At 41.4% G+C, this 21,171-nt stretch overlaps 1 protein-coding gene across 4 annotated transcripts in view; it reads left to right on the top strand.

Moving 5' to 3' along the window:
- LOC122792248 (phosphatase and actin regulator 4-like) overlaps positions 1-21,171 on the top strand; it is a 2,537,344-nt gene that overhangs the window by 1,525,584 nt on the left and 990,589 nt on the right. For all 4 annotated transcript variants that reach the window (XM_044059998.1, XM_044059995.1, XM_044059996.1 and 1 more), the window contains one exon: positions 1,368-1,529. In XM_044059998.1, the coding sequence (XP_043915933.1) occupies positions 1,368-1,529 (162 nt within the window). The remainder of the gene's footprint in view (positions 1-1,367; positions 1,530-21,171) is intronic.

Here is a 21,171-nt window from a genome sequence, read left to right as displayed (position 1 = left end):
GATAGCACAGACATCATTGCAAAGATGTGTTTGCCGAGTCATCTTCACATATTTACTTTTTTTCCATGGCTGTTACAGTTCAAGCCTAATGAGCACTGGTTTCAGGCCTGCTGTTTAAAAAAGGATTCTCTGAAAGCTAGCTCAGATTGGACCATTGCTGCTATGGAGGAAGTTTATGGCCAACATTCGTGAGCTCCTTGGAGTAAATGAGTTAAATGAGGAGAGAGGAGTGGTTTTCAGATGCATAAGATTCTTGAGGAGGTGGATGATGTCAAAAAATTGAAATGATGAAAGGCAGCAAGGACAGATTATTTTAAGGGGAATTTTAGAAGTTGTCATCAGGTAGATTTGAGGAGGAATTGATTTCAGTTTTCATTTTATGTGCAGAGGTAAGCGGACGCCAGGTTTACTGATGGTCTGAAGTGGTCATTCCTCCAAAGTGTGCAGAGGTCAGGCAGGGATCCAGGAAGTTAAACAGAATTATAGTGCAAAAAACTTTCAAAGCGGCTACAAATAGTACTGCTACGGATTATGTAGAAGAGACTGTTCATTCATGGTTTAAAAACACAGTCATGCAACTAGTGGTTAGAGACTGTGTTTAACACATAGGATGAAAAGGTAAGGGAGGAGGTGATGAAGGCATTTATTTGAAAACATTTGACTTAGTGAAATGATCTTGCATGTTTAGTGTACTGAAGGATGTAGGAGTAAGGGATGAGTTTAGTTTGGGTCAGTGAAGTGTATGTGAAGATGCAAGTGCTATTGTAATAGTTAATGGAGGTTTGAGTGTAATGAGCTCACTTCAGAGGGAAACTAGCCATGGAGGTCCACTGTTTCTTTTGGTGCTTTTGTTAGTGAACCAGGCAAAAAGTGTTGCACTTCTAGTGAACATGATATTTTCTATGGGGATGTAATGTGTGTGTTTCTTTAAATGGATTTTTATGAATTTTATGAAGATTTGTTGCAGTTAGAATCCTTGAATTAAACGAATGCATTGTTCAGTGCCAGTTTCTGCTGACAACCAACAGAAAATGCAGCTCTAAGATGAGAATAAGTTTGAAACCGCACTTCTTATCCAGTAAATAATTAGAGAAAAACATGCATTGCTGTAGGCAGTATGCTGGGAGGTATAATTTTGCCCCTTCACTCACAAGAAAAGAGTGTAATTGAGGGAAGTAGCATTTTTCTTTTGAGGTGGGAAATTTTTCGCACCCCAACAGAAGATGAAAATATTTCTCTTGGAAGTAAAAAAACAAAATGTTGCATATATGGGGCAACTAATTCAAATTAAGTGATATTCATATTTGATGAAAAAAAGACTGCAGTTTTACAGATTCATCACATCTTTTTTTTTTTTCTTTCTTCAGTTGACGACATTGACCTTCCATCAGATGCACCTATTGAAAGTTCAGGAGATGCCTCTCCTCCTACTAAGAGGAAGAGCAAGTTTGCTGGCTTTGGAAAATTCTTTAAACCATGGAAATGGCGTAAGAAAAAAAGCAGTGAGACATTCAAGGAAACATCAGAAGGTGAGTACCCCAGTAGGGCCCTTTATTTAGACAGCCATGATTTAAATTAGATTGAAAGGTTTTAAATCATGGATTACTGTTAGTAATTTGCCACTTTATCTTCATACACAGTGATTTTGTGGTATTACATTGTTCTTTTGAATGATCATCTTCGTATACAGTGCTATTATGGCCTTCATTTGTTCTTTTGCATTAAGCTTCATCAGGTTAAATAATCAAGAGATATTAGACTGTGTATGCAGCATTTTGATGAGTGTGTTACGTAGGGCATCATCTTCAAGGAAATGCTTTCCTTAGGCCCCTCATTTTGGATTACAGCTGTTGAAGGATGCCATCAAAATGTGTTAGACTTCATGAAGCTACTTCTGTAGCAAGCAAGCATATAAGATATATTTCAGTAAAATGTCCAACTCCCAAAATTCCATTTAAGTACCCCTTCACACACACACAACTTGCATTGAAATCTTAATTTGTAGAAGATTTCTTAGAGAGTTCATCTTGTTTAGTCATTTGTCTTTAAGAATGTATTGTCTGGTCAACCGTACAAAGTCACCTTCAGTGTCGTTTGTTATTTCAGTGGGATGTGATTGTAGCCATGCTTATCTATGTCACTTCCGCCTAAGACAATTCCTTAATCACAGTAATATTAATATACCTGATGTAGTTTTTTACAAGGTAGGTACTGCAGACCGATTTTAAATTTTTTAGGCAGAATCTGAAAGAAATGTAACATCCTTAATATATGCAAGTCCGAAAGTATGCATAAGGAAAGCCATTTAAAAGTAATATGTAGATACTTAAAAGTAGAAACATAATGTGTGTTTAGTTTAAAGTGTGTGCCAACCACAGACCATTAAGTTGGCAGCATGAAAGAGCTACCACAGGATTAATTACCTAATGTGAGGAGAAGCTTGAAGAGATGTTTAAAACTTTTTGGTGACCAGGTTACAAATCATCACTTTCAGGCATGTCAGAACAGAAGTCACAGGTACATATAAGAGCTACATAAAAGAGACGTTACATGGTAGATTAGAAGCAGGACAGATGGGATACAATTTCACATCTGACATTTACTCAGGTCGACTGCTTAGATGACCATGGTTGTGGACAGGTACATGCAGACCCATCTTTCAAGAAATCCTTGCAGTCCGTGTCAAGTCCTGTAAGATTGTGCACCTCCATAACTTCTGTAACAGATTTGTGAGGGTTGAGCATTGACTGCATAAAAGGCTGTTTCATTCCTCATAATTCTAGTCCTCCAGTTGAGTGCACTGGTGTTTCCCAATTTGGATTCTGTCCTCTTCAAAGGGGAGTATACTTCCCTGTCTAACTGAAGCATAGCCCATGATAGAGGGAGCTGCAGAGCTGACAAGGGTGTCCTTCTCTGTGTAGTTTGACAGTATATCTGTTCCCTTTGGAAGTATGTAAATGTGTGATGGTATCATTGTTAAGAGGTTATGCATCCGTCTTTGGTCAGCTTTTTTTCTTTTGCCTTTTAAGTTTTTCTCCATCATGTAGCCACAGTGTAGGCTGTGACCAGATCATCTTCTGTACTTTGCTAGTGTGCATAGAAATGGTATTACTGACATCATGCTGTGTGTCACAGTACTTGGAGCAAGGGTACTTTTGATAAAACGGTTATTTATCAGTTTGTGGAATGGTCCAGGTTCCAGACAGCATTTTTTGGCATTAGTAGTGTTACAATCTTAATCATTTCTTATTGGTACAGTGCAACTTGCATATATAATCTAATATTTGGTTCCCTGCCTTTTATCACTTCTTGTTGACAATAAAACATGCATGTAATCTAACGTTTGGTTCCCTGATGTGCTGCAGTATCCCTTTAGTGTTATTTTTGAGAAGAGTTGCAACAGGATGGCAGCCAAAAACTGGTGCTTCCAAAAGCTGCATCTCACGTGCAAAAAACAGTGGAAATGGAGGGCAAAAGCAGCAGAACAGAGATAATTCCAGCAAACAGCGAATCTGTTGAAGGGAATGTAGAGATGGAAAAGGAATAACACAACCTTGAGAGAGTGGAAGGCAAAAGGTTGGAAAAACATTTTTAACAATGTAGAATACTAATGTAGTAACTGGATGAAAAAGAGCAGAGCTAAAGAAGAGAATTAAGTGGATGAAACCAGGATGGGGCAGAAGGCATGAAGGAACACACAAAGGAAGAAGAGAAGGCAAGAATTGAATGAGAGAAGACACAAGGAGGGGAGGAATGAAATTAATGCCTAAAGTAGGAGAACAAGAGTAGTCCAATGAAACGTTTACAAGGAAATAGGAGGTACAGAAGAAGTACCATTTAGGAGGAAGGTTACAGCAGCAGTAGATTATTAAAGAAAGGCTAGGAGTACAAGGAACGTGGAGAAGTGTACAAGGTAAGAAAAAGTGTTGGTCAGTGAGAGGAGAATGAGAGGATTAAAGCAAAACTGGGCAACATATGACAAGGAGAATGTTTTAGAAAGGGAGAGAAATGTGGCAGGCAGAGGGGAAGTGCAGAAGATAAAACCGAATCAACACTTGATGGGAAATGTGCAGTACAGAAGATGCATGTCATCAGATGGACTGAGCAAAGTTATGAAAAGTGCCCAAAGATGGGAGGACTAGGAAGGTACATTCTAATTCAGGGGTTGGAGGAGGGGGCATGTAAGGGAGAGAATGGGACTTGTAAGGTGGCCCAGGAGAGTGAAAGGATGCACAAGTTAAAGATGGAAATATGACTAATGGAAGAAATTAAACTAAAAAAATTAAAGATCAAGGAAAATAACAAAAGAGTACCTGACAGTGGAAACTGAAAATATGGGTTGATGGAGAGGTTTGGGTTTAATATTCATGAAGGGATCAAGGACAGCAAAGGTGGGAGATGCTACCAGTAGGAAAGAGTTATAGGTGATCTGGCAAAGAGGAGGGACAGGACTTCTGTAAGACAGTCTTTGAAAGCTATGAGAAACTAGAAGACCTGGTATTAAATTTGATTGGTGGACTTTATTTTATTTATAGATTTATTCATTTGTCTATCTATCCTTTGTTGACTAGGTTAGTTCCACTAGGCTAGTAACTTGTCTTCAGTGGAGAACTGAGGTGATTTTTATATTGCTAGCGGAAATTTGGCTAGAGCATCAGGGAGCTTCCTACCCTTTTTGATAGGTGCCATGGGATCTTTTACATCCACCTCAGCTACCACTGACTGAAGCAGATGGGGCCTTGGTTTAACATCTCATCTGAAGGACAGCATACTCAGGATTGCAGCACACTCCTTATGTTGCATTGCAGTGTCGTCAGTTGATCATGTTGATGTGGGACTAGAACCCACAGCCTTCTGCACCAGAGGTGAGTATGCTACCTGTTGTATCACTGACACTTCAAGAAAACATATGGAAAAGACAAAAGGGAAGCAAAATATAGGTTCACAGAGCTTCACAGATTAGTACTAGGCTAACTGCCATTGCAGGCAATTTAAGCCTAGCCAATTAACTCATGCAAGAATCAAACCCTGCACCTTGTGTCTGCAAGGAAAGTATCTTAACCATTATGCCAACGGAGACCACAACTGAAAAGGAAATGTGTACATACTTCAGAGAAGAGAGAGAAAAAGGTGGTAGATATTTTTTTTTTTGTTGAGGAGGGGGCAGATGAGAGAGCAGACTAGTGGAATTAGATTAAAGAAAGAACTGCATCTGACCATGTCCTGTTTGGCCATAAGATTCTCCACTCATCTAAGAAAGTTTAGAAGTGACCACTAGAAGAAGAACAAGATGAAGTGTAGTATTGAAGAAAGCAAAGAGAGGCTAAGGGAAGCGATTAGAAGGCTGGCAAGAGAGACTCGCTGTGAGAAAAAATGATAGGTGTTAATTGTTGTGAATGAGTAAAAGCAGCACAGGAGTCTGGATACTGCAAGAAGCAGACAGATGTTCTTCGTGTTTCACTGTTGCAGTCATCACATTTGGGGTTATCTGTTTGCTTGATTAACAAAGTCTTGGGTCCTGCATCAGTTGCTGTCCCTTCTTCCATGATGTCAGGTCGTCGGGGGTATAAAACATGCAGCCGATGCCATTACATCAGTCTTTCTTGCCGTGCGGTGCCCGAAGCAGAAGCAGCTCACAAGTGCTGGTCGGCCAACTCCTGAAATTTTCATTTTCGAGTTTCAGAACTGAAGTCTTCAACTAAAAGCTAAGTACCCATTGGGGAAACTTTTTCTTGTTCTAAACCGATGTCAGTAAAAGTAAATAATTGCATTACTTGTGGAAAGCAAGTACCTCATAAAGACTTTCATTTGTACTGTATTCCTTGCCTAGGCCCTGACTACGGTGTACCTCGCTGTCGGTTTTGTGCCTTATTTAAACCACAAACTATCCGTCGTCGGTATATTTTCACTTCTAAATATTTTGGTGCTCGGTTCAATTATCCTGATATGTCTTCGGTAAGCCATCTGACTACTGAATTCCAAAAAAAAAAACCGCAAAGATAGACAGAGACAGGCCGCCTAGGTCCAAAGTTGCCGACGATGCTTCTCCTAAGCCAGTCACCAGTACTCAGTGAGGCACTTTCGCAGCCCCTGATACCCGCTAATTCAGATAAGCAGGCCTCTACTGAGACCCATTCGGAATCCGGTATGCCTCGAGATGCTTCAACTGTCGAACCTGTGGATGGCTCTACCTTGGATGGGTCCGGAGCCGCTGTGCAGGCACCGGCTTCTGACTGTGTATTCAGGCCTACAGACTTGCGTATTAAACAGACGCCATCTTCTTCAAGGCCTAAAACTGGAACCATGCCTAGAAAACTGATGCCCAGACTGCATAGTCAGGCCTCTATGCCTAAAAAACAAAGAATGGCTGAAGACCTTATTACTTTAATCAGGGGAAGCCAGCCTTCCCCTCTAAGAGATCTAGGACTGAGTTTGCTTATGATACTTCCGACCAGGATTCTGAATTTTCTGTTTCCTCTGATGACCAGGTTTACCCTGATTTACCTATGAGGATTCTGATGCTAAGGACTCTATTCCCTCGGCTTCCCCCTCCAGAGGATTTCTCTTTTGGTGAAAACTTGCATACTCTCGGAGCATTTTCATTGGGAAAGTCAGGATTTCTCTGATTCTAAAAAGAGGCTCAGGGATTTCTTAATCCTGCCCTAGTACAGGCCTTTAGCCATACCTCCTGTACTAAACATTTTTGATGATGCCTTTTTGGAATCAAGCTTGGCCCCTGACTCTCTACCTCTTGCTCCCAGAAAACCTGATAGATATTACAGGGTCCCTAACTCTCACAAGTTCCTTTTTAAAAATCCTGCTGGGGATCCTGAGACCATTTCACAGGGACCCAAGGGCATTAAAGTTACTACTGCCAACAATCCTACCCCCTCTTATAGAAGACTCCAGGGCGCTGGATAGATAGGGTAAGAAGGTATACACTTCTGCAACTTTGGCCATTAGGGCCTTAAACTGCTAGTTTCATATGTTAAAGTATCAGCGGCATATTATTGGATTGCTTAAACAGAAAATAAGGATTTACAGGATTTACTGCATGCAGCTGAACAAGTTGGAAAACATACTTTGCAATGTAGTTTTGATTCACTAGAGGCATCTTGCAGGGCTGCTGTAACTGGGTCTGTACTTAGAAGGCATGCTTGGCTTAAGGAGCAATCCTTGCCAGATCATGTTAAAGCGAAATTACTGGATGCTCCCTTAAACCAGGATGGCCTGTTTGGCAACAAGGCAGAAGAAGTTCTTAAAAAGTTGGAGGAAAAAGCTAAATCTATGCAAACTGTTAAAGATTTTTTACAAGTACAACCTCCAAGGTTTAGTAGACATTGGCCTTCCAAGAATTGGTCCATCCCTGCCTCTTTCAGACCTTCTTAGTCCACACCCAGATCCAGCAGAGCTCCCAGGCTTCAGTCCCAGGGTACACACAGGACTAAGCATTGGGGGCGGGGGCACTTCCAAATCTGGGAGTAATAAAACTTCCCCATATGGTAAACTGTCTCAATGACTTCTTTTTAAAACTTCCAAGCACTTCTCAATTGACTGCCCCTTTAGAGGGAAAGATTGCTCTTCATGCAAAGAACTGTGAACTCGTTACCCAGGACAAATGGGTTTTAAATATAGTTTCCCAGGGATACAGATTTCACTTCCACATGTTACCAACACCAAGCGGGTGGCCAGATCTACCCCCAAATCAGTGGGCAGAGGCCAAAAAACAAGTGCTTTCTCTCTTAAGCATGGGGGCTATTCACTTAGTACCAGAAGAGGAAAAGGGACAAGGTTTCTACTCGAGACTTTTCCTGGTACCCAGAAAAGACAATTCATGGCGTCCTATCCTGGACCTATCTACTCTAAACACCTTTTTGGTGATTCCAAAATTCAAGATGCTGACTCTTCACCAGTTGCTCCCTATTCTAGGCAAAGACGCCTGGTTGGCAACACTAGATTTAAAGGAAGCATATCTGCACATCCTAATCAGGGACTCTTGCAGAAGATACCTATGCTTCAAAGCAGGCTACATGCACTATCAGTTCTTTGTACTGCCCTTTGGCTTATCTACTGCACCCAGGTTATTCGCAAAGTGCCTAGCTCCAATCATTGCAATTTGCAGGCAAAGAAATATTCAAATATACCCATACCTGGACAATTGTCTAATTCAGGTGGAAAGTCAGGACATACTTTTGGATCATCTGGCCTTTGTACAAAGGGTGCTAACTTGTCTGGGGTACACCATAAATGAAAAGAAATCACACCTGGTACCCTGTCAACAAATTACATTCCTGGGAGCAAGCTTGAATACAACTTCCCAGATGGCTTTCCTCACGCCAGAGAAACAAATTCATTTGACAACCTACTTCAAACAAGTGGCCACAAAAAACCTGCTATCTGCAAGGCAAATACTACAAGCCTTGGGGTTCATGGCCTCCTGCATTCTTCTAATTCCATATGGAAGACTGCATGTGAGGAAGCTACAATGGTATCTAAAACACCTATGGTGTCAACTTTCTCAGGATCTAGAAGCAATGATTCCTATCATACCTTGCCTATGCCTAGAGTTCCTTTGGTAGGCAGAGGCTTGCCACCAAAACAAGGGACTACCATTCACACTACCCCCTGCCGCCCAAACCCTAACAACAGACGTATCAGACTATGCATGGGGGGCTCACCTGGCAGGGAAGTGCATTCAGGGCAAATGGAACCCAAGTCAAATGCACCTGCACATCAATCAGAAAGAAATGTTAGTGGTACAGAATGCTCTGACAGCCTTCAAGGACCACATTTTTCCAGGACAATTAATGGTAAAGACGGACAACACCACTGTTATGTGGTACATAAACAAGCAGGGGGGCACACATTCTTATCCCCTCTGCTGACTAGTTATGGCATTGTGGAACACGGCCCTGAGCAACCAAGTGCATCTACAAGCTCAATTCCTGCCAGGAAAACTAAATACACTGGCAGACAAACTAAGCAGGAAACCTCATGGACCCACACGAGTGGAAACTGGAACCAAGGATTTTCAACATGTTGACAAGCAAATGGGGGAGCCCAGATATAGACCTGTTTGCCTCCCCCCAGAACTATCAGTTGGACAAATTTTGCACAAGGACTCCACACAAACAAGCTTGGAAAGTGGATGCTCTGTCCATCAGCTGGAAAAAACTATCAGTTTATGCCTTTCCTCCTCTGCCTCTGCTCTCCAAAGTACTACTAAAGATCAAATGACAAACCAAGGACTATTTTGATTGCACCTGACTGGCCACGCCAACACTGGTACCCCCTCTTGCGCAGTGTGTCATTGTTGGCCCCATGGCACCTGCCTGAGACTCCTACCCTATTGGCTCAGCAGGAGAACCAGATTCTGCACCCTCAACTTCGAACACTCAACCTAGCAGCCTGGCTAATTACCTAATCTCTCCTTTACCATCCCTCAGTAAACCAGTGATGGATATCATTTTAGAGGCAAGGAGGCCTAGTATTAGAAAATCTTATGCTGAAAAATGGAAAAGATTCTGTGCCTGGAACCAGTCTCAAGGGATAAGCACAGCAGTGCCCAATTTACCTCAGATTTTACAATACTTAACTGAGATGCTTCACAAGGGCCTGTCTTTGTCCTCCATCAAAATTCACACCTCAGCCATTTCAGCTCATTATAACACAAAACCTCCCCTCTTCTCTCATCCACTGCTCAAGCAGTTCCTCAGAGGGGCCAAAAATTTACAACCACCCAGGAGAGCTCCAACTCCAGCCTGGGACCTTAACTTTGTATTGGAGAAACTCACTCTTCCTCCTTTCGAGCCAGCTGCTACTGCAGACTTAAAATTCCTTTCTTGGAAAAAAGCTTTCCTTTTAGCAATCACTTCAGCAAGAGGGGTATCTGAATTACAGGCCCTTATAGCAGTGGAGCCTTTCATCACCTTTCATGCGGACAGGGTGTCCCTCAGGACCAGTCCCTCCATGCCCAAGTTGGTATCCAGTGTGGCCCTTAATCAGTCCATACATTTGCCAACCTTCTTTCCTAATCCACAGAACAAAGGGAAATGGATATGGCACTCCTTAGATGTGCACAGACAGCTTAGATTCTACTTGGACAGGACTAAACCCCAAAGGAAATCTGAACAGCTGCTGGTGGCATTTGCTGCAGGGGCAGAGGGGAAGGCTATTTCAAAGCAAGCCATTTCCAAATGGATAGGCCACTGCATTCATTTCTGTTGCAAGCACCATGGAAAACCTATCCCACAGGGGATCAGACCCCACTCAACCAGGGCTGCATCTACCTGTGCAGCCTTTCTCAGAGGCATCCCTACCAAGGACATCCTAGAAGCTGCTACCTGGAGTTCTGTACATACTTTCATCAAGCATTACCAAGCATTACCATCTGCCAATTTTCTCTAAATCCAAAGCTGGTTTTGCCACTGCAGTCTTGCAGGACTTTATAGGTGGTCCTAATAATATCTAAATTTCTCCTCCCATCCTTAGCTTTGGGAATCTTCCCAAATATGATGACGGCAACAGTGAAACACGAAGAACATAGTACAGTTGTGTACACTTACCATAAATGTAGATGTTCGAGTGTATTCACTGTTGCAGTCCTGGTTACCCTCCCTCCAGCCCCCTTACTTCTTTTGGCTATACCTCTACTCTTCTTTGCTATGCTCAAAAGCTTTTTGGTGTATTTGCTTTTTTGTTGGAGGTATAACCTTGTATATTTATAGATTTAATTGCTTCCCATTAAGGGGACACCTGACATCTGGGGCAAGAAAAACTGATGTAATGGCGTCGGCTGCATGTTTTATATCCCTGACGTCACGGAAGAAGAGACAGCAACTGGCGCAGGACCCAAGAATTTAATCAGGCCGACTGAAGGCTACTGCAAGCAGATAACCCCAATGCGATGACTGCAACAGTGAATCCACTCAAACATCTACATTTATGGTAAGTGTACACAACTGTACTTTTCAGAAGATCTCTGAAATGAAGTTAAGAGGCTAGAGGAGCATTTGTGAAGAGTACAAAAAGAATTAGACAAAGGCGTGGAAGAGGAACATTATAGAGTAGAAGAGGCAAGTCAAGGTGTAATGCAGAGTTCAGAGAATCCAGCACAGCCCAAACAGGGAATCTGAGAAAAAACAAGTACTTGTGTGGACAAGGGGAGACAGCAGAGAAAGTAAGTGTGAAAATTAAAAGAAAACTGACAACACTGTCATAGAAATAGTGCAGGAAACTAAACTTCTAGGAGTTATCATTGACAATAAAATTTCAAGTTGACACCCATGTACAGCAAAATGTAAGGAAAATCAAAAACTGGAACTCTTGTATAGAAACAAACATTTATTTACTGCAGGAACCAAAACTATCATTGCAAAAACATTTTTACTTCCCTCCCTCCTTTACTGTGCTCCTATCCTAACCAACTTGCAAACTTCTACCCTAAGCAAGATGGAACAGTGCTACAACAAAGTTGCAAATTTTGCCACAAACTAAATATCCTACACACCACTGTAAACTGTTAACTGGCTTGAACTCCCCAACCAACTTGCCTTTATTCACACTTGCCTTTATTCACTTATCGACCGTGCACAACCTTATTTTTAAGTCTGCCCTGCACTAGCCAATCTAGTCGCACCTTACACACCAAATCAATCCTTATGATCAGAAGATAAAAATCTCTTGGCTATCTCAAAACACAAGAAAACCAGGTCACTCTCTTTAGTCATACTCTCTCTATACTATGGAATTCACTACCTCTAGCTACCAGGTCTATGGTTGGCCTAACCCATTTCAAAGCCCCTCTAAAAAAAATCATCTCAAAAATGCATGGCTCTGCTCCTGCATAAAGCCTGCCTAATGCTCAGCTCTTCCTCTTCTTTCACATTAGCTTCATCTTCCTCTTGTGTCACATTTCACTCCCTCAGTCTGCAAGATCGTAAGTCTCTCCTAACATCTCCTCTGTTTCTTTACCATACTTAACTGTCTCACTTTCTGGCTCCTATTTTCCTAACTGAAACCAACATTCTATTTTTTCATGTACTTTAACAGTCAGTGTCATACAGTGCACTACCTACATACAGTAAACTCTCGGTTAACTCAAGCAACCAAAAAAAAAAAAAAAAATCGAAGTAGTACAGTACAATTTTCATGTGTTGCACTTTTTCCCCCCACAAAAACATACCTTATGTTTTTAAAGTTAGAGTTTTAAAAAGGAAGATAGGAATAAATTCCCTCTCTCCCCAACCTGAGAACACATCAAACCAAACAAATAGTGCAGGGTACAGTTTTAGTCAGACTTACTTTTAATAGTAACTCTCAAGCAACCAGAAACTACAGTAATCCTGCATCTGCCAGTCCCCATGGGTGCCAGTTAACTGAGAGTTTACTGTACTATTTTGGGCACTATCATAGGCTATGTATATGGTGAGAGTGACTATTATTGTGTATAAAGGTTTAGCTCTTAAATTGTCTAGGTGTGTAGTATATATTGTGATGTCTTGTAGCATAGTTTGTTTTTCAACTTTTTTGTATAGTATTTCTAATGTCATTTGTATTGCATTGGGTTATACTGTATTTGTATTGTACTGTTATGTGGAGCTTTTCTCCCAAGGCCTCTGTTGAAAACTGGTTCTGTAGACCCAGTCAGACCACCCTGATAAACAAATGTCAGATAAAATAAATAAAAACTGCTGTAGGCCACTAAAGTTAAGAAAGGGAGATTGTATCTATACAGAGCTATACATGGGCAGGAAAGAAAGGAGAAAGGATAGGTGAGTGTGAAAGCAAATAGAGAAAGAAAGGAGTTAACTAAGGAGATAAAACACAAAATATGTAAGGCAGCCATGAGTCTAAAAAAGAAACAAAAGACATAGGCAGAAACATAGTGAAATTTTATAAAATGGTATAAGGGGGGAGAGGTTAAGGGAGAATTATCATGTTTCGCAACACCTGTTATTTGGAAGTGAGAATGTTGAGGACTACTACAAAAACAAAGTCAGTGCCTCTGCCAAAATGACAGCAGAAGTAATGCATCTGAGAACCTTTAGAGCAATATAAATGATAAACTTACGTAAGAGTTTAGCACACATCCAGACGACTAGTTGCACTGGTGCATGGAGGGATAAAGCTGTGACTGTGACCAAGTTAACAGAGATTCTTTTAGAGGCTCAGGTGCTTCACAGCATAGCAGGGGAGGATGGACATGCCTATACTGCAGGTTTGGGATGGAGTCCCATTTAGTTATATGTTGCCACTCCCAGACATGATTTCTTTTAGAGGATGGGAACAGAGTCAGTGTGGGGGATGGGGGGGGGGTGTCAAGGCCTTCCAAGCTGATAATGTTAGCCCATGTGTGGAAAAGCATGTTGCATGCTGGTAGATGGCCATTGGTGTTCCCTACAGTTAAGTGTCCACATTACAACCCAAAGGGAGGAGTTAAGACCATTCATATAGAAATACTGTCATATCTGAGATACCAGTGAGAACAGAAACTCTCTGAAGGTTTCCTGAATGACAGTTTCTCCACCCGGCTCCCATGATGGATGGAAGGGAAAGATTCTCCACTCCCTAGTGAATGAATGTACTTAAGTTTAATGGGGGGGTGGGCTTGATGAATGCTAGGCAAACGGAGGTGATTGGCAGGAAGAGTGAGTAGAACATCCCTAACCACAATAGAACCAGGGATCTAAACTTGCTTAAGCAAGTAAAAGACAGTAGAGAGAGAGATTTGTCCCATAGCAGTTACTTTTTCTGTGGAACAAATATCCAATCCAGTTTGAGCAGTGTGACATACTATCTTCCTTCAAAGAAATTGTTGGATAACTGGCTGGGGGTATCCACAAATTAACCCCAGTATGATTTTCATGTTGCCCCTTGAAAAGGAGTTGAGGTCTGGGGGGGGCACTGGCAAGGTACAAATGGCCCGGCCCAGGTGCTTATATTTTCTATGATTCTATAAACTGAGAAACTGTTGCCAGAGTTCATTCAGAAATGATTGGAGGGATCTGTCCAGAAGTGGGTCTTGATAGTCATTTGATAGTAGCTGCTGATGTTTGTAGGAAACAGTGACAAGACAAGTAAATAGAAGGCAGGGTAATACTGTTTAATGTTGAAATGAAAAATATATATATATATATATATGTGTGTGTGTGTGTGTGTGTGTGTGTGTGTATTTGATTCATTGGAAAGGAAATATTTGATACAGTCCATAGAAAATTGGTGGTATGTGTTAAGTTTTTAGGATAGATGAAGCAGTGTAAATGGAACCAAGGGCAGCATTAGTGTTGAATAGGCAGCCAATGAGGGGGAAGTATGATTTAGAAGAGGAATGAGGCTGGGGTGTCCACGTTGTTGTGCTCACAAGCAGAGTGAAAGAACTGTAGAAGATGGAGAGAAGAGGGAGTGGGGGATCTACCCCACGTTTGTTTGACAACATCTTGATATTTTTGAAGAAAATACAAACAGATCCCTGAAAGTGGTGCTTATAGTTTGAAAAGTTCAAGATGGTGGTAGGCCTGTAATGTACCCTAAATAAAATAGTAATGATTAAGGGAAAGCAAGAAAGTGGAGAGCCTAAACGGAGTGAGGCTGAGCAAGGGGCAAAGCATGTCGGGTTAGATGTATGGGAAACAGCAGAAAGAATAAAGGAAGATTGTAAGATGCTAAAACAAGAGGTAGTTAGAGATTTGAGGAAGCAGGACGAAATGCTGAATACATTAGTGCTGATAGTGAATATGACTCTAGGTTCGGCTATGTTTTAAGACGCAACTCATGGACTGAAATGAAAAAATAGTGACACTGAGACACTATCTCAATTTTAGGTGGCCATGCAGCAAAGTTAGAGAAGCAGCAGCTAATATTTATATATTTATTGTTCTATGTTATTTTGTTTATAATAGGCTACAGACAGTAATATTGAAAGGAGTGTGGTCTCAAAATCCAGAAAGATTTGCAGTATTAACACGCAAAATTCAATTGTGGCAAGAAAGGGAGTTGGAATCTTGAGAATTTCAGGCTGAGAAGAGAAGGCCCGCTTAGCTTGAACAAGGAGAAGGGAAACAGTCAACCTGAAGGTATAAAGGAGCCATGGGAGAAGACAAACCTGTCTCTCCAGCAGGTTTTGTTGATGTTGCATATTAGATTCAGGCCTTTTGAGCGGGTAGTGCGTGAGGAGTTAGACTTATGGATATATGGAGCATCTCTATTAGGGCAGGGTCCGAGATTGCCTTGTAGGCGAAATACAGATTACCCCTGAGCAGTCTGTATGATACCAAGTAGGGTGATGTGATTTGAGCCTGTCTGCGTAGGACAGGTGTTGGAGGCCATGGATTCTCTTTGTTGGTTCAGATGTTTGGAGAGGTACATCTTAAACAGGGTATTCTACTCAATTATTGGTCTAATAAGGGAGGAGTATAGAGAGGTAATAACATTCTTTTTTCTGGATGCGATCCTTTTACTTATGAAATGAACCAAGTAAAAGGCTTTTCTGACCACTGCCGCTACATTGTGGTCAAATGTGAGGTTACCAACCAGAGTGCCCAGGTCTCTTACCACAGGTTGCGTGCTTAGGGGTTTGCCTTGATGTGGTAATCAGTACGGGTCGTGTTTTTGCCGAATGGTATGATGATACATATTTTGCATTTAGCTTGAGGCCATGACTTTGGCACCAGTCATTAGTTGCTGTGATTCCCTCTTGCAGTATGTTAACATCATTTGGAGAGTCAGTGACAACACCCAACTTACAGTCATCAACAAACTCGGTCAGCCACAGGCCTTTTGTCTTTGCCTGGATCTCTGAGTAATAGATGCCGAACAGTAGGCGTCCCAGGACAGATCCCTGGGGAACTCCACTAGTGACAGGTCTGCTATTGGAGGTGCGTATTTTGACTTTGAGGGTCCTATCGGTGAGCCAGTTGGCCACCCACCTGATGAGATAGGGCTTTACTTCAAGTTGTGTTAGCTTTTCGATGATGCCCGAGTGGGGGATTGTGTCAAAGGCCTTGGCCAAGTCAAGGTATGCTATATGCACTGACTTTCCCTCATCCAGGGTCTTGGTGACTATCTCAAAGAAGTCAACCAAGTTCAACAGGCAAGATCTGCCCTTGAATCCGAAGTAGGTGGAGTCAAGTGCTTGGAGATTGCTTATGTCCTTGTTTATGAGCTCCATAATAATACGTTCCATGGCTTTACAGATCAGACTTGTCAAGCTAATGGGGCGATAGTTTCCAGGGTCTGTAGTGGCACCACCTTTGTGCAAGGGGATGACAATGGTAGTTCTCCATTCTGTTGGAAAGAAGCTTGTACTTAGGCTGTGGTTGAATAGGGTGCTCAATGGCTAAGTTAGTTCTTTCTAGAGATGGTGCAGAATACATCCTGGGTTACTATCAGGTCCCATGGAAGCTGTGTTTTTTGCCTTGTATAGGGCCTGTAACACTTGATCTATGGAGATTTGAGGTGCGAGACAAGTATTGGGGATGTTGAAAGGGCCTTTGGGTGAAGTTTACATACTGAACCTGTCTGCTAGCAGGTTGGCTAAGTCAACAGGGTCAGTGTAAGCGATACTGTTGAGTACTAATTCAGAACAAACCTGGGCTTTGCCATGGAGGTTCCTGATGTAACGGAAGAAGACATTTTGCTTTTCCTTTGTTTTGGAGGCTAGTTTAAATTCATAATTGGCCTTGGAGGCTTTCACTAGTGATCTAATTTGATTGTTGAGGCTAAGGAGGGAGTTTTTCCAATTTGGAATTTGTTCCTTTTTACCCTTTGACAGTAGTATTTTCCTTTTGTTGTAAAGGCTGTTGATAGAGGATGTCCACTAAGCAGATTTGTGTTTCCTTGAAGAGTAGGTTTTAATTCTATTGAGTATGGCCAAGTCCATTCAGTTGTACAGGTGCTTGTATACTGCATTGGAATACTGTTCAGCATATCTCTGGAATAGACTCCCCATACATGTCAAACAGAGCACCTCACTGACTCCAAGTGCAACATTGATGAGTGGATGGGTAATCACAAATTTGTCCTCTGGTTTCTACCCCTGTCCCTCATTGACAGTGGTGACAGTGGTGACAGGTACTGAGGTTTCTTTTTGGGGATAAACTCTTGGTTAGGCTTGTAAGGGCCCCAGGGCTATTAGCCTAGTAACCTCCTATGATCCTATGAGAATAGTAGTAGTAGGGGAAGGGGCTAAGCAAGAGTACTGGACTAATGGAAGCAATCTGGAGCATAACATTTCCCTGTGACAGAAAAACATACCAGAGCAAAACAGGATATGGAAGCTGTGGAAATGCAAGAAAATAAGGGGAACATGAAAACAAAAGTAGAAAGACGAGCAAAATAGCTTGGAGATGATGAAGTGCTAAAGAAGAATTGTATAAGAGGCACATTAAAGAGAGTGGAAAAAGCAGTGGTAGATCAGCTATAAAAGGAGGGTGAAATTGCTGCTAAAAATGAAAAGTGTATAAAAAGAAAGGTAGGGATGTCTTCCAAAGACCTGGCAAAAAGGAGGACATGATATGAAGAGAAAGGAGAGATGGGAAGGAAGTTGAGAAGACTTGGAAGAGTCAATTGAAGTAACAAAATCTCTTGTTATTGGATTTGGTAACTCAATTCTTCATAAGTGGTTTTATATTCCATAAAGGCTATGGAAAGAAGGGAAATGAAAGACAACAGATACTGGAGATGTGGGCAAACTGAGATGAGGATGATTATGTACTGAACATGTAAGTAGTAAAAAGGCCTCGTGAGACTCAGCAGTAGAAGACTAGGAGGGAATTTGGGGAAGAAAGGCAGAGAATCACTGGGAGCTTTTGGGTGGGATAAGGTTTTGGGTGGGATAAGCGATGGAACAAGACTATAGTTGGAGAAAAGTAAGGGAACAGTTACCGGCTATGGTAGGAGGTATTAGAAGCTGCATAACCTCAAAGGTAGATAAGGAAGGGGAGAAAAATGGAATGTGATGGAGCACAGTGTAGACACGATAAGAAGAATAAAATGAGGTAGAGAGAATGAAGAAAGGTTGAAGACATGGGTAAAAACTGGAGAAAAGGCCAAGTAGGGAAGGGAGGGCAGTTGCAACAGAGGGGAACATACAGAAACGTGCAGTAAGATGCCATATGCCCTGTATTATAAATGCAGCTGAAACTGGTGTACCAGGTATGCATAGGTAGTGTTTTTTTTTCTTTTTAAGAAGTAAAATACAAAAACTTCATCAAACCAAATCAAGGTAGACATAATAAATAGCAGTAAATAACTAAGGAAATGTTATGTGATATTGAAAATGCCAGTCAAAAGCACGTGAAAGTTTATCTTGTAGTAAAACATTTTTATAAGCCAGGACATTTAAAGTCCTAGCATTCATGAAAAACAAATGTTTTCAATAATGTCTAGACAGACACCAGTGATAAAAATACAGCCTAGAAAGGCATAAAAATATATTTTATCTATGAAACGCAAACACATGACTCCATATGGAACACAGAGGAATCTCTAGTCATTTTAGTGATAAGTTTTAAAAGATATTTTAAGTTTGTGATCATTGAGGCCCAAGTGGGTCAGACTTTTCGGGTCAAGGTTAAGCTGGTACTGTAACTGACATGCCTCCAGAAGATTCTCTTAATTATCTGTCATGTAGTCCAGCTTAATGTGGTCAGTAACAAAAAAACAAAAACATTTTAAAATTGTGACACATCAAGCTGTTTGTAAAAAGTATGTTTTTTTTTTAGTTGAATATGTAGGCTCATATGTTCTTGTGACATGCTTTCTGCTGGTCTTCCCAACATAAAAACTGCCATACAATCATGTTACAGTATATGTAATGCCTACACAATTAGTAAAAAAGGGTGCTTGCACAGTATGTCTTGTTGAGGTTACTTAAAGATAAGCATGGCACTTTACTGATAACCCTACATGTGAGACAGCAGTTACATACCTAAGTCCCTTTACATTTGTCAGTCGTGTTGTGGATAGATTGGGCCCCATTCCTAGTGTTAAGGAGGTGTTTCAGGTGATAACCCTTTTGTTAAATGAGATTGGAATAAATCCAGCGGTTCAGTACAATGCAAGATATTACCTAGGTTGACTTTCCAGTTATCAATAAAGCCATCTCTGATAGTGCAGAGGAGTAACTTAATTTAATGTTATGAACACCTGATGGAGCTGGAAGGGGAGGATGGGTGTGCCCATCTTTGGGAGAAAGAGTGGGTTATAGCCAGTAATACATTGCTGAAGTCCCTGAGAGGAGGGATGTGCATGCAAATGCACAGCCTGGAGGTGTATGTAAGACCTACCATGGTACCACCTGGTGGTAGTCTTCATCTCTGGTGAAATATGCACTGCTATGGGGAGGGCATTCTGTGCCACCATGGTGATGTGGATTGCATTTCCCATCCATCCATGTCAAGGGAAAGCATCAAGCCATTACACTTATTCCCAACAGCTTTAGAGGCAAATGATGGCCACTATTGTAGAGAAATAAACAGAAATGGAAGATCTATCACTGTTTGAGACATTTTAATGGATTTTAGGTAAAATGTGCTTTCTGTCTTCAGGTTGTTACAGTTCAGTTTTATATAGGCATCCTTATAATTGCAGGAGAGAGCACAATGAGTTTGATAAAAGTATTAACACATCCCATAATCTGATTTTAGTTTCTATGTTAAGACATTTAGTTTTAAATATGTTTGTTATTCTAGATTGTTGGTAGTAAATTTGGTAGCTGTTGGCAAGTCTACTGACATTTTTCCCCACTTTTGGTGTTACAAAAAATTGGAACTGTGAATGCCTATTACGTCATGCTGTATATAAGTGTATCCTAATGTAAGTTCAGACTACTTTGAAGGTCCCAAGGTTTTTGTAGTGACAATGCCTACTGGAAAGTTATTTTGGTCTTTAAAAAATATATATATATATATATACCCAAAGGTATCCTTGCGCTATCCAGGTCATTATTTGGGACCATTACTAGAGTCATAATAAAATTTCTTGTACCTCCTTCAGATGACTGTGACCCTTGTTAAAGAATTTGTTGGATGGATGACGCAGTGGTGCAGCAGTAGCATTGTCACCTCACACCAAGAGGTTCTCCGGTTCGATTCTCGGCTGGGGTGCCTTCTGTGTGGAATCTGCATGTCTTCCCTCCGTTTGTGTGGGTTTCCTCCGGGTGCTCTGGTTTCCTCCCACAATTCAAAGACATGCATCTGGAGCATTTCTCCCTGGCCCTTCGCTGAAAATTGGCTTTGTTCCAAGTTGGACTTTCCTGGTAAACAAATGTTAAATAAATAAATAAGTTTGTGGCTGGTTATCCTCATCTCAGTAAAGATTCTTATGCACTCTTTAGCAGTGATAGGATATCATTGCAGTTAACCTTTTCTTTCTATTTAACTTCCTTCTTTCTCCCTCCTCCACAAGACCTGCTGTATGATTGCAGTGTGTTCACCCAATTGGCTCATTTATTCCATTAGAGGAGTGAAAACCAGTAATCCCTGGGTTAATTGAGAGGGCTGCAGACCATTAGTTAATGTCTGATGTACCTTATATTCACTCCTCAATGGCAAGAGTTCAGTAATAGGCAGTGGGCACCATACTGGTCCAATGAGGTGGTCTACCATCCCGTGCAGCTGTCTGAGCTCCCCTTCCATGCTGCCAGCTGACTTTATCTTTTTATATGCGTGCACATAGGTAGTGTGTGCCCACAAGGCTCTTGCTCTATGAGTGGGTGCAGTACCTAGTGCTTTCGTTTGGTGGCACCCAACGGGTAAGTCAGAGCTGTCTCACTCCTCAGGATGGGTAAGCCACTGCTGGCTGCTTAATCCCGTATTCCTCAGCCAGCTAATCAAACTCTGGTAGTCTGTCTTCTAGTCTGGGCTTTATCCCTTTATGCCACTGAGCTGTATTCTACTTTCATTCTTAAGATGTCTTTGACCAGTGCACACTGCCACTTTTGTCTCCACAGTTGGGTTGTGTGGCAAAGTGCACAACAGATTAGAAAGACTACAACACACTGCAGAGGTGTATCTGCAGCTGTTATAGCTGTATTTGCAGGTATTCCTGTCCAAACATGGAAGACATTTTCTGCACATAAAGACTACTACATGTTAGCTTGCACCAACAGAGTATTGAACAGAAGACTAGTAGGGGTAGAAGCAGACTATATAGGGTTATTTAGTTTGTTTT

This window comes from Protopterus annectens, chromosome 1.part2 (assembly GCF_019279795.1).
Source record: "Protopterus annectens isolate FY-2018-M chromosome 1.part2, PAN1.0, whole genome shotgun sequence".
Classification (NCBI taxonomy): Eukaryota; Metazoa; Chordata; order Ceratodontiformes; family Protopteridae; genus Protopterus; species Protopterus annectens.
This window is presented reverse-complemented; position numbering and strand designations above follow the sequence as displayed.